Genomic DNA, 14245 nt, shown 5'->3' on the forward strand with positions numbered 1-14245 from the left:
ACAGCCTACCTTAGCGTATGAGCTGGAAGGTAATGGATGAGGTTGAAGGAAAAGGATAGCAGCGCTATCCTTTTCCCTCTTCTCCTCCTCTCAAATTTTCTAGGGAAAAAAAAAACAAAACAAAAAAAAAAGAAAGAAAAGTGGCATGCTGTTGCAAAGAGCCTTATACAAGCAGCATGATCTGATGGACCTTGAGGTAGCTGGCAGCGTGCGCAGGGCAGAACTCCAGGCAGATGCTAAGTTCTGATATCAAAACGGGACAGCCACAGAGGTAGTGCCTCATAGATACTGCATGGCAGGTACATAGGAGTTTTGAAAGTCACAGTTCTGAATTTCAGCATGCTGCTTAAGGCATCCATGCTTTCATTATTGCATTAATCTAGAGTACTTTAAATTTATTGACTTTGATGGAATAGCTCGTATTGTGAGGTTCACTTGAATGAGTACGAGTTTCCAAGTTCTGCTTCTGTATTTCATGTTTACATTTCAGCTTTAATGGTGAGACATATATCAAGGAACTGGTTTCTGAAATAAAGTAAAACGGTCTGTAAATTCATCTGAAAATACTGTGCAAAAATCTTTGGTTTATTTTTGGCCTCAAAATAATGTTTCCCTTGTTTGTTTTCTCAAAAACAAAAGTCACCTAAATTGATCAGTTAACAATCATTCCTTTCAATTAATAATGAAACAAGTCTTATTGCCATTAGTCAGCAGCAATATTCTATTTTATGAACGACTGCACTTTTATATTGAAGACTGATTTTGTAATGAAAGGAAAGCAATCAAAGTTTATAAGCCCAGATTGTGAAAAGGTTGAAGATATACCCTAAACATCACAAATAGGTACTAAAAAACAGGGATAATTTCCTTTTCAGTTAGATTGTTTCTTTCAGAGATGAGAGAATAGAAATGTTTATATTTCTTCACTTTGAGTGCCTGATCTTTCATTGTTACTTAAAGTTAAAATTGAGAATTGTTGAATTTTGACCAAGGAAATGGTTAAATTTATCCATATGTGTTATTGAATGTGAAGAAATATATAGTATGTCCGGTGGCAATTAGTTAAGATGAGCCATGCCTTGCTCCTGTTCACTAATGAAATTTGAGTGCCCTGAACACTCGAGCATGATGATGGATTATCCATGCCTTATTTATATCAATGTTTTGTGATTGCAATAAGGGGTCATGAATTAAATGCACCTTTACCAATAATAATTGCTTTGTCAGAGCTTGTATGTCCACTATCATTTAAGCACCTGCTCATGAAAAGTAGACTATGTAGCACTACTTTTCAGTAGTGAAAACCTTCTCCATTTTAAATTTGAGAGAAATCTTTTAAACATAAAGTTCATTTTTCACCATTTTGGTCCTCTGTTTTCTGGGGGAAGGAGAGCAAAACAGTCCCATCTTCTTATATTTGTGTGTGTATGTGAAATATGTTTGTGTCCTATTCCTACTTAATTTAAACTAAGTTTTATATTCATGCTCATCCAAATTGTATAATCTGTTTCTAAGAAATTCCCTCGTTAAATAGAAAAAGGGTTGAAATAGATGCTAATGAGTGCCCTGGCATGTTTGGTGGAATACACTTAGGGATTATATTTGAAAGTGGATGCTTTGTGAGTATTGCAGCCTCCTGTGGAAATGAATTTAATGATAGTGAACAATTTAAGAGTTCAGATTAAAAATGAAACGGTGAACACTTTTTTTAGGGATGCATTACTTTGAATCTTTTTTCAAGCTCATCTGTTATGGCAAGTTCTATGTTGTCTTTGATGTATGTTCTTCTTTTTCCCATTTACCCACTAAGGGCAGGCCAGAATACTAATATTTTCTATTTTCACCTACTGGAAAGGAGAGAGGTCAAAAATTGATCAATCAGGTCTTATCTTAATATTCTACTGTTTTCTTTTTCGATTTCCGTGGGTGTTTCTCAGATACTTCCATGAGAGAGAGCTTACAGAAGAGGGTGGCAACAGCAACACAGAAAAACCAAAAAACCTACCACACCACTCATGTTTTTGGGTTTTGTTTGTTTGTTTGGTTGGTTTGGTTTTGGCGCTTTGATCTGGATTGTCTGTTGTTCATCCCCAAGCGCTGAAGGAACGGCCTTCTCTGAGCCCACGAGCTGTTTTAGCAGTAGTCTTAGCTGTTGAAAGAAATTAATAGCACATGAGCACAAAAAAGAAAAAAAGTACTCGAGGGCAACAGCTTGCTTGTAGTAGGAGTAGGAAGGTATATGTAATCTTAAATGTTGGTAAGTGTATGCTTTATAGTATAAAGTTAACTAGTCTTGAATTTATAGTGTAATATTATGGTCTGTTTCTTAGTTTGAACCTCTGCTTAAAAAGTCATTTAAAAGTGTTAGCCAAAAGAGACAATTTTTAAGACGATGCATCCTGGAAACAGAGAAAGCTTTGCTTCACTTGCCAATTTAAAACACAGAAATAAAGGGAGAGCAGTTTAGGAAATCTTCTTTTTTTAGGTCAAGCTTGCAAGGCAATAAAGTTCATCTACTTAAGATACTCCAGAGCTAACTGAAAACTGTATTCCATTTAGTGGTTTGAGAGATCCTTATGAAAAAAAAACCACACATTTTTTAATATAGCACATTAGAGTTGTTGTGCTAATATTATCATAATTATCAGGGGACCTGATCAGTGAGAGAAGAATTGATTGGGGGGGGGAGAGTGGGGAGAAAAGAAACGATGCCACTATAAAAATGAGAGAAAACAAAACAGATGTATCCCTGGAGCTCCTTCTCAGTTAATGTCTCATGCTTTTGTAATCAACGCAATTTTTTATGACTGGGAGTGTTTTGTGTGTCTTCATTAAGTTAAAAATCTGAGTAATAAATTCTGGGTGTGACGAACATCATCTTTCCTTATGTGGCAAAGAGGGAACATCTGTCTTAATCAGTCTGCATGGTAATTCTTTGCAGGGACTAGCCTTTATTTCTATCCTCAGCCTTTGACAAGGTGTAATTAATTCAACAGCTTTTTGCCTTACATCATGGCAAGCTGATGGTGTAGTTACAGTTTAGTACAGAGGTAGCAGTGCAAGTTTTAAACAAGCTCAGCTGGAGAAACCTGTGTAAAATTACCCCTGGCATTAGGCAGTTTCTCTCAAGTTATTTTATTATTGCGTGTGTGTTTGTTTTTTATTTAGTTAGATTTAGGGACATTCCTGCAGATAGAACCATAGTGGCTGGCCTACTTGCCTCTTCTGATACTAGATAAAGATATATCTGGTTTTGAGGTGTCTCATGGTTTTATGGTGAGTGTGTGTGGGGGGGTGTCGTCCCCTTTTGATGATAAATTGGTGAGCTGAGTTAGTCCAGGATAAATGCCTGTGTTCTGTGTGATTTGCCTGTGTTTCACAATGCCAGTGTATTTCAGGAATTTTAATAAAAAGAGGGGGAAACAGAGGATGATGCCTGAGTGGATTCAGATGCAGGTTAGCCTATCTGCACATTGTGGTCAGTTCTAGCATGCATGGAGTTTGATAGGATTTGAGGGAAAACAGACCAAGGAAAATGCACCTTGTTTGACTGCGTGGTATAAAACATATCTTTGGAGGACCTGGCCACATGCTTCGCGCAGGGCAGATTTCTGAGTGGATTGTATGTGGGCCTTGTAAGTCTCTAACTTGTATTTATGCACAAGGAAAGCAGGTAAGTTTTAGGACCGAATGACCTTTTCAGCTTTTGGTAAACCTGTGTCTTTCCAAGCTTATCAAACATAAAGCAGAAATCAGGCAAGTCCTCCCTGACTCTTCCCTTCTTCCCATGCTGTCCAAAGATAAGTATGGTTAATCTGCTGTGTATTCAAGAGAGGCATAGATTTATGGGGTAGAGAACTGGGAATAAAGGGGTTTTACTCCACTGTTAGTACTGACCTGTGCATGTACACGTACCTATTGCATTTGTGGGAGACTGGCTTTCTGCTTAGATGACAGCATATTTTACTCTGTCGGGAGTTTATCCTGGAAATGTCTTTGTTCTGAAGAAGAAGATTTTAAAATGTTTTTCAAACTCTTATTTATGTATTTTGCCTGAAAAATTGTGCATTAAGAGGCACTTACATTGCATGGCACCTGTATGAATAAGAGGACATGGTACCCATTCCATTCTAACTCATATTTATATTCCTATCACTTTATTCATTTCCAATTACTTTTGTTTCAGCTTCTCTAAGTTTTTATAAGCTGTTAGGCTTTTTAGGTGGAATTTAAGTAGCTTGTATTGTTGTACCTCAAACTTTCTTGTCTAATAATCATCTTTGCTTGAGAACTGCTCCTTTTTGCTACTTGATTTATTTAATAGAATGTAAAATAAACTAATACTTATAGAATGTAATTCAGAATAGCCAAAATATTGAAATCCTGTAAAACATTGCAGAGCTGGAATTCATATATAATAGGCTGCAATACATAAAAAGAAAATGATTAAACTATATCTCACTTATCATAGATCTTTTTAATAGGAACAAAATCTGCACCATTAGTTCCAGACCAATGTATTTCCCATTCACAATGCTTTAGTGCATAACTTATAAATCTCTCCTCATCATCCTACATTACTTTTTCAAAGCAAGACTAACATCAAGCAAGACAGGATGAATGAAAGTCAATGAAGGTCGACAAGACAATCCAGTTATTAAAGATTCCTCAAAGAACACTACTGCAATCTATAAAAGAATTAGCTGTGAATTTCTGTATCATTATTGACAGGAGTCATATTAGTAGAACTGTAGAATATTTTCTATGGTAATCTGTTTTAGATTCGTATAATCTCATCTGTTTCTATAGTATGTCTGAATGTCCGTTGGTCATACTCTGTTTAAAATATCTGTTTGGTTCCAAAAGCTGTATTTATAATTCACAGTTCATAGGCCTCTCCTGTTTCTTGAGTGATAAAGAGACCTTCAAGGAAAAAGGATGCAGTTACATGTTACGTTACAAACTGAGTTAGGATTACATAATCATTGCATACATGCTATCCCTAATTTTCCATGCATTTTTTCATCAGGTACTTATTCTGCGGAATGAACGAAGGATAGGTCACCTCTTGGGAGGATAAAACACCTCTCTACAATAGAGGAGATGACCATTCCTGGGACCTGTTCATAGCATAAATAGTGGGCTGGCCTGCATGTATAAAGAGTTTAAATATAGAATATCAAGTGTGTGTGTGTTTGTGTGTGTATATATATATATAGCCATTTTTAATAGCATTTTTAGGAAGTTTTTCACTTCCTCATTTAGGATGAAAATGCAATGTTGTTACGTAGTAGCACTGTAATAGTAGGTGTGACAGCATAAGGATATAGGCAAGCAAGGTCAATATATATGTGAGCTAGGCATTGTAGATGGTAAAATAGAAGAGTGTCTAATTAAGCAGTAGAGTAGTTGTTCTCAATCTTAGAAATTAATTTTAGCTTCATATTCAGCTCTGCTTCTATTTCAGGTCTGTCTGAAACTTGTCTGCGTTGTTCCCCACTATACAAATAAGTCCTATGAAAAATATTACTTCTACCTACAAACATTGTTTCGTTATATTTTTGGAAGCGTACACACATCACAATAGGTAGGATTCAGTTATTAATTACTCTGACTGGTCAACATACTTAGCTGCACAATGCTATGTGGCGTTTATAAACGAAGTCCAAACTAGTACATGCTCTTACTCCTCTGAAAAGAAACGAGAACAAAAAGCCAAAATACAAATCGTAATTTTATACCCTCTCATCAGATATTTAGTTTAACAATGTTTTCATCAGGTGTTTCTCTACTTCATAGCCCATAATCTTTTTTTGAAAAGCAACTGTTCTTCTTGTGAAACAGCAGGTGTGTGTGTATACATGTAAAAATATATATGTTTCCTCCACTAACACAATTAAAGGAGAGTGGAGTTGTGTTAAGAGTAGCTCACTAAATAAAACACCAAGTGACCTCTGTTACAATCTGGGTGGATGGGCACCATGATGTTAAAATATCAATTGCTATGAATGACATTGGAGCTGAAAAAGAAATTATATACTCTTGTATGCTAGTATAGTAAAGATTGCAGGCTGTGAGATTACAGTGCTGATGGTGAAATTTTTTACAGTATTTCTCTTTAAAACATCAAAACAACTCCTGCAGTTAGTGGAGTTTTGCTGGCTGACAGCAAAGGACGGGATCTATTATTGGACAGAGCTTAAAGGCATCAACAGTTTCAATGCAGTGCTGTTTTATTTAGTTATTTATAAGCCAAGATTTAAGAGCATTTGTCTGCAATAGCAAAATGCCTGTCTAAAATTGTTATTCCTACCACAGTAATGTAAGGTATATTCAGGTAATACCACACTACTTTTGACAGGTTGTAAATAATTTTTGGAACCTGGAAAATCATGAGGCTTGCACGGTATAGAGAGGAAATGAAGAACCTTTTCCCAGCCAGATAGATGCTGAACATCTAACAAGCACTGAAAAGTTTCACAGCCAGTTTGTAAACTATTTAATGCTGATAGTCAAAGTACTGTTGTTAACTTTTACTATAACTATTTGTTCACATGTTTGTTTAGCCTGCAGATAATTCCATAGTCTGAACAAACAGAAAATACTTTGAGAGTTAGTAATTGTGTTATTTACATTTCAAACATCAATTTTTTAATGCTTTTATGGACCCCAAATGTCACCTGTATGGAAGAAATTATTTGTATTTTAAAGTTTTAAGTTCTGTAGTAAATCTGTGATCTTAGGCATTTATACTATTCATTGTTTATTAATGCATTTCCTTACTGGCTAGTGCAAAGCTGTGTGAAACAAAAGACTCGTACTGAAGTTCTCTGTAGAGAGGAGAGCAAAACTGTAACAGAGTCTTCCTCCTATCTCATTAGCTGAACAGAGGGTTTCTTTTATTTTCTGCAGAGAAGCTAATGAGATTGATAAGAAAGGACTGAATTTCTGTTTTTCTATGCCTAAATTTAAAACTTTCCTGAGTTTTCAGAAGCCATTTTTATTATCCCCTGGTGCTATGAATAGAGCAAATCTGTCACTCTTTGGTTTCTAATAGTATTGGTCAAAGCCTTTCAGCAGTCAAAATCTTCCCAAACAGCTGGTGTGGCTATTGACTCAACTGAAAGGTATGTGCAGAGATGAAGATCTAAGAACCTGTCAGATCAAAATCAAAAAAGAAATTTCGTACTAAAATACACTGGTTATTTGATGAAGTAAGTAGACTTGCGACATGGGTCTGTACAAACAAGACACAATCACTACCCTATTTTTTTGGTTGAACTTGTTTACCTGAACCTGTTCCACCTCCTTTGGGCTCATTTTCAGTTTCATTGGTTTCTAAATACCCAAACCGCAAAGGCATACTTTTTGCTTGTAGTTGGCAGGCATGCAACTAAAACATCTTTACTGAGAAACTGTTGCTTTAAAGAAAAGTGCTTTTGGCTTATAACCACATTCAGTAACTGCAAACCAAAACCGCTTGAATGTGGCGTTGTACTTATAATCCTCTTTGCATCCCTCACCTCTGAGCTATTTTTTCACAAATTTGTTTTGCTAGTGTTTTGCCAGCGTGCAGTGAAGTGCTGTGCCGGTCAGGCGCGTTGGAACTGGGCACGGAGGCGATGCCCAGTGCAGCGGCAGTACTGTTCATGCGTGTGTATTCACCTCAGCCTCCCTCGTGGGCTAGGTATCTCAAAATTTGTTTTGCTTCTGAGTTCTGTGAAACCCATAGGACATCCCTGCAAACCCAGAATGTCCCCAGGCTTTCAGGATTTACAATTCCAGACACAGTGAGACATTAGTTGTGCATTTTGGCTGGAGAGTATGTGTTTTGTCCCAAAATCAGAACAGAGTTTTGCATTGCCAGCATTTGCACTGAGAATATATACTGCTCAGAAAAAGGGCTTGTTAAAAGGAAGATGTGGAGGTGTTTTAAAGGTACCCGTGACAATTTTATACTCTTTAATTTTATAGCTGTTGGGTGTTTAGTAATAAAACTAAGTAGGTCAAGAATTAGAATTTTAGAAATTCAGCTATGTCTAAATACGACGTTCAAGGGGTTTAAAAACCTGCCCATATCCAGACTCTGAACAACTTGAAAAGCTATTAATTGTCTGTGTGGCTGTCTCTCCTCCCTCTGTCCTCCTCTTGTCCCTGGAGAATCTTTATTATTCTGCCTGTGAGGGACTTCTGAAGAAAGATCAGGGTCTAGATTGATGGCTACCTGTCATGCACATGCAAGCAGTTAGGTTGGTAGCTGAGCTTCGGAGGGGATACTGCTCACTTTCAGTGGTTTGGAGAAGAAAACACGTTGTGTGATCAACTCTTGCCTCTACTACGCTCTTCAGTAAAACTGTCTAATGTCCGGTATATTTATTTTAACAAATCTGACAGTAAAGCATTGTAGTATAGCATCTGATGTAAGGGCATAAGCAATTAGATTTAACAGGAAATAGGTATCAGCATGCAATATGGAAATGAGGAAAAATAGTCTTGTTAAAATTAGAAATGATATATGTGATTGAGGTGCCAGGATTTTGTATTTGTTTATAGGAAAGAAAGCTTTCACAGATGCAGGTGCCCTTCAAAGGGAACAGTGAGGAGGTTCAAAAATGAGATAGATCCTAGGAGTATGCGAAAGGTGTACTCTAAATTATTGGTTACCCTGTGAGAGCCGTGTAACCCTACACTGGGATTACATGGCTGGACTTGGAGACAGGTGCTGAAGGGGTAGAAGCTAGCTACACGTGTATATAGGTTCAGTCTGTTCTTTGTAGCTCAGCTGCATTTTCCTTTCCTTCCAGGATGTTCATATTAAAGTATAGAAAGATCTTTGTATTCATGCAATATTGTGACAGGACAGAGGGGGAGCTGCTTCCTCCTTAAACCAAACACACCAAAGAAGTTTTAAATTGCTGCAGTGGATTGTTTATCAGACAGTAAGCTAATACTCCTTGATAGAAGAAACTTGAAGTGAACAAACACATTAAAGTCTTTTTACTTTAGGCGTCCTCTTATTTCAGCAACTTTTAGTGTTTTCCTTGGTTGCTACAAACTTTGCAGTGGAAACGTTAATTTCCATCATCTTTGAAACTGGCCGTTCCCTTCTCCTGTGCGGCCATCCTCTGCTTGCGGCCTCTCTCACGTCTCCCTGCATCCTGGAAGGAGTCTCAAGGAAATTGCTTGCCAGTTCTCCCCATCATTTAGGAGACTCTGTAGTAGTGCAGCCTGCATTAAATGAAGTACAGATCTTCTCCTCTGCTGTTCAATCAGTCCTTTAAAGGAAATTAACAGTAGCCAGATGTGAAGAAATGAACAGAGATGTAACACCAGGCATATGCATGTGTGTTTTCTTGTATAAGTGTAGTGTATGTATGCATATTTTCAGTGGTTTTTTTTTTAATGAGGGGGGGAAAAAAGTTTCTCTCTCTTCTGAAGTGTGGAATGTCTTCCCATAGCTTTCCTGTTAAAAGTCCAAGGCGCACACAGCAGGATGGCTGCTGGGTTAACATGAAGAGCTTACTATAAATGTAGAGAAAAGGTTTCGTGGTTATTTAAAAAAAAAAAAAAAAAAAAAGTATTTATTCATCTGAAGCATCTAACAGAAAATGTATGCATGTGCACTCAGCACATACTGTTTAATCAGAAGAATATTGATGCTAGTGGCTTCATATATTTTAAAAGAGAGGTTATGGGTTTTGTGCTCTTACTGTATGATGCAGGTTTTAAAAATCTGGAAGTAGATTAGAAGGACCTAAATGAAATAAAATATTTGTGGAATAAAATACTTGTTCTTAATAATGGAAAATAAAACAAATATTTCTTTTGTTAATACCTTCATCTAGTTAAGTACTCAACTGAATAAAAACTAAAAATAATGAAAATTTGGTTTTCTTGACTTAAGACAAGTCTTAATATAACTTTCTGGAAAAACAGGAAATACTTTCTGCAGTTTAACTTCAGGAAAACACAGAAGTGTTTGTAGTGGAAGCTAACACTTAAAAGACAAAAGTTCACAAAGTGTTATCCTTTTGAATATTTAGTCTACCTACAAAACATTACATTTATGTAATAGTTGTTGTTTCATAGCTACTAAATTTTATTAGACAAACTCAATTATAAAACAAAAAGAATTGTAGAAATAGATATACCACAATAATAAAGTAACATCTTCATTCAACTGATAATGGACACAGAATGGTACATTACCATGAGATACTAGTTTTATGTGGGAAATGGCCAAGACACTATGTTTAAGTTAAAAACTATTAATAAATTGTAGTATGGCTTTGTTTTTTAGTAAAAAATGCCTTAAAAACAGAATATAAACCTAAGATATAATACAGTTCAGGTTCAGTGCAGTCAGTGATGGGTATCATGTGAGTCTGCTGGATGGCAATATCTTAAATTTGTTGATATTTAATGGTTGTGTATAATTATGTGAATGAAAAATAAAGGGACTTTTGCCTTAATCTGCAGATAAAGAGAATGGTAATATATGAATTTCAATGGCCATCATTCTGGCCTCTTCTGTTTTCTCTCCTCCAAAGAGAAGGTCCTGCTCTCTTCCAAAGATGATCTTTTTTTCTTTCTTTTCATACATATCTATAGATGCGTGTGCATACCTCATGTTTTCTCTCAAACTCTCAGAATAAATGGTAGTGATGATAATAAAACTATTAATGAATAGTTTGACCTTGTTATTGAGAAGCAGCTTGGATTTTATTGTGTATATACTCATATCACGTATTCAACTATTATCTGTTTATTTTTTCGGTAGGTGACAGATCAGTCAGTGAAAGCATTTGCTGAACATTGTCCTGAGCTGCAGTATGTTGGTTTTATGGGCTGCTCTGTTACATCTAAAGGAGTCATTCACCTCACCAATGTAAGTACTATAGTTACTTTTAGCTTGTTGTTAGTATTTGTGATAATTGCCAAAATACAGTGATCAACAAGGCCAAAGTTATACATTTAATGAATAACCCTGTCATGGATAGAATGATGACAGGACAAATGAGGCTTGCATCATTTCAACAGATGCATTCAGATTTTTCTGCTTGTAACTCTGTATCATAAACATGTTGAATGGATGGTATTTTTTCTCAGAAATTGTAATGCTGTACATGTCAATCGTCTTTAAAATGCCTAGTTACATGAGATTGAGTTGCAGAAGTTCTATAATTTGCTGTTGCCAATTAATTAGAAATACAAAACTATGAGTGCAAGAGTCTTAGACACCTTGTTGCAGTAGGATATCCCATATGCATATACATTTTGTATATATCCACCTCTGTATTCTATGTGTATCTGTAGATACATTTTATTTCCTTTTCTTTTTCTTTACATAAGGAGTGATTTGTGAGAGTGGTCCCTTGTGTGACTACAGAAATTGATTTTATTGAATGCTTTAATGACCTGGATGAGGTGGACAAACAACATATTTAATTAAAATTCAGAGCTGAAACAGAACTGAGAGATCATGCAAACGTCAGGGAGGACAGAGGAAATAAATTTGTAATAGATAAATTAGCATTTATAGCTAGGAAGTAAACAAAAAAAAATGGGTAAGTAGAACCTATCATAACTGGTAAAGATGACTGTAAAAATGTGTATCGAATATGGAGTGCTAGTAAAACATAAAAAATGGTTGAAGAGACCTTGAAGTAAGTGGAGACCATATTGATTGAAAATGTAATATGGCTGAAGAAAATTTGAATGTAGTTTTTGGTGCAGGACTGCAGCCCTCTTGTCATGATGGATTCAGCGTACCTCTAATATATGTTGATTGGTTTAAGGCAGCTCAGTGGCTGAAAATACAGATGAAATGAAAAAATTTCAGAAAATGTGCAAAAAAAATCTGAAGAAATTAATTTGCATGGTAGAATTACAGTAACTCAAAGGATATTGAAATGACATGAAGATATTTAAAAGACACATGTATCTGTGGGAGGGAGAAGTAATACAATAATTTTCATATCCTAAATAATTCAGTATGGGTTGTATTTATATGCAGAACATAAATATAGGAGACCAGTAAGTTAGCCTGACAGAGAGCGGTTATGTTATCTAAAGTTGCTTGGGAAATTGTAGCACGGATCATTTTTCAATTGCATACTTCGGTTACTGGATTATTCTGACCTAGAGTTATTGAGTGTTTAATAGGTGATCGTTATGTCTAATCCTTCTATGAAGTGACTTCAATCAATTACATGATATTATGAAGCTACAAAAAATCAAGAGCTTTATTTTCTTCTGATTTTGATTTGGTTTAGTAATAAATGGCTGGAAATCGTGAATTATAATAGGACTGACACAGATGTAGATTGCCCTTCAGGATGTATCCGGAAGGCAATTTTGTCCCAAAATGGGAAAAAGTTGTATGGGATAGGTAAGTGTTGTATGTGCTTTTTTCTGGTACATGAGGCTTAGGAATTCCTGTTTCCCTCTCTTAAGCCATGGCCGTAGGAACTTACCATACGTCATTAATACTGCAAAGACAGTGATACAATAGCACTGATTTTTTTGTTGTTGTTGTGTTTTTTTTTTTCAAATTCTCAGATATGTTTGGGGAATTTGTAATAGAATCCTGAACAAGTAAACTCTTTTTTTGTAGCATTTAGTATGAAGGTGCTAATTATTTCACATATTTTTTAGTATTAAGTATTTTTTTCTCTACTTATCCCACTTCTCAGGGTGCTCTCTTATGCTGTCCTGAAGCTTTCTTTTTCTGATGTATGTTAGAATTTTTTAGGTTGATCAAATAATGGCCAGGTATATTGGCGAAGCACTTGAAACAGTACTTTCCTTAAGTGGAATATTGTTGGTGAAAAGTGTGCCGTTGCCTACTGCAAGTTTTATACTGGACTGAGAGCAGCAATTCTGAAATGTCTGATGTTTCTGAGTAAATATATTTTGCAGGTTAAAGGGCATTTTTCCTGGCTTGCTCCTGAGGTGTAATATAAATTACAACTTTTGCAGGGTTGAAGCATGTACAAGGAAGATCCTGAATATCTTGTAATATTTTTTAATTATACTTTTCGTGGAGGGTACATCATGCCTTCTCTGATGTGACTTCTGTAAGGTTTGCTAAGTGTTATGATGATAATACATCTCTTTACTTTTACTGCCTCTTTCAGCAGAGGCCTTTAGTAAGTACATGTGCAATATAGGGAAGTATGCTGATGTCATATGTTGAGGGACAAAGAGCAGGTAAGAGATTTGCCCAGTCGTACAGCAAGAGAGTAGCAAAGTCAGTATTGCAATTCTGGTTTCTTTATTCTGAGGCTATTGGCAAGTGATTCCTGGTTAATCTTGCTGCAGTGACTTTAGTAGTTGTTGTGCTGCTCCTCTGCCAGGTGTTACTTCCCTTAGAGTAAAACAGGCAATTCCACTAAAACTGTGAAATGCACTGAAGTGCCCAGAGACATATTCCCTTTCTACAATTCTTCTTTAGAGTTAATAACCTCCAGCAGAGGGTGATAACAAATATCTGGGGAGCAGTAACTTTCTTAAACAGCTGCATCAGTCTTTTCCAGAATTCATCTGTTAATGACGTTATTTCTTCAGTGACATCAGTTCTTTGTTTTAAACTTCATGTATTTCTTCTAGTGGTCAGTTTTATGGTCAGTTCCTAACTGGTACTTCATAAATGCTTAGTATTAATCCCAGTTCCCTGTTGTTAACAGATCTGGAATCTGTTCTTAGGTCCACATGGCCTGCCAGTGTCCTGTGTCTTGTCCCAAGTTAGTTCCCTTCTGTCTCTCTGCTTCCTCCGTGTAAGCTGGAGATAACAACATTGGCCTCCTCCTTTGTCAAAATGCTTTGAGACTGACAGATGTATAAAAATTGAGTCTTTTATTATTACTATATTTTCTCTCCAGTGATTTTTAGCTCTTTAAAAATACCAGCACTTGAAAATTCTGACTTCTTGTGCTGCTGAATCGCAGATCTTTTTTAATAGATAACTGTGGGTTATAACAGTGAAAATGTTGTATGTGGTAGAAAAGAAGAAACACTCCAGTGTTTATTTTCATTGCTTTTGCTCCTGAACATTGTGACATTCAAAAAAAAAAAAAAATCACTTCTTGAGCAAAAATGTTCTCTAGTGTCTTTTTTTCCTTTGAAGCTGTTACAAACTATAAAAAATGCACCTAAAGTCAACAGTGGTTTTTGGGCAAGTTGAGAAGTGCTGCATATATGTTTACAGAGAGGGAGAGAGTCTGTAAGTGCAAAGATCATTGTG

At 36.0% G+C, this 14245-nt stretch overlaps 1 protein-coding gene across 1 annotated transcript in view; it reads left to right on the forward strand.

Annotated features, from left to right (window-relative positions):
- The window catches only part of LOC112995238 (F-box/LRR-repeat protein 17), a 303636-nt gene that overhangs the window by 84700 nt on the left and 204691 nt on the right, over nucleotides 1-14245 (forward strand). Inside the window, exon 5 of the mRNA XM_064501032.1 lies at nucleotides 10781-10888. Within this exon, the coding sequence (XP_064357102.1) occupies nucleotides 10781-10888 (108 nt within the window). The remainder of the gene's footprint in view (nucleotides 1-10780; nucleotides 10889-14245) is intronic.

The sequence above is a fragment of the Dromaius novaehollandiae genome, chromosome W (assembly GCF_036370855.1).
Source record: "Dromaius novaehollandiae isolate bDroNov1 chromosome W, bDroNov1.hap1, whole genome shotgun sequence".
NCBI lineage: Eukaryota > Metazoa > Chordata > Aves > Casuariiformes > Dromaiidae > Dromaius > Dromaius novaehollandiae.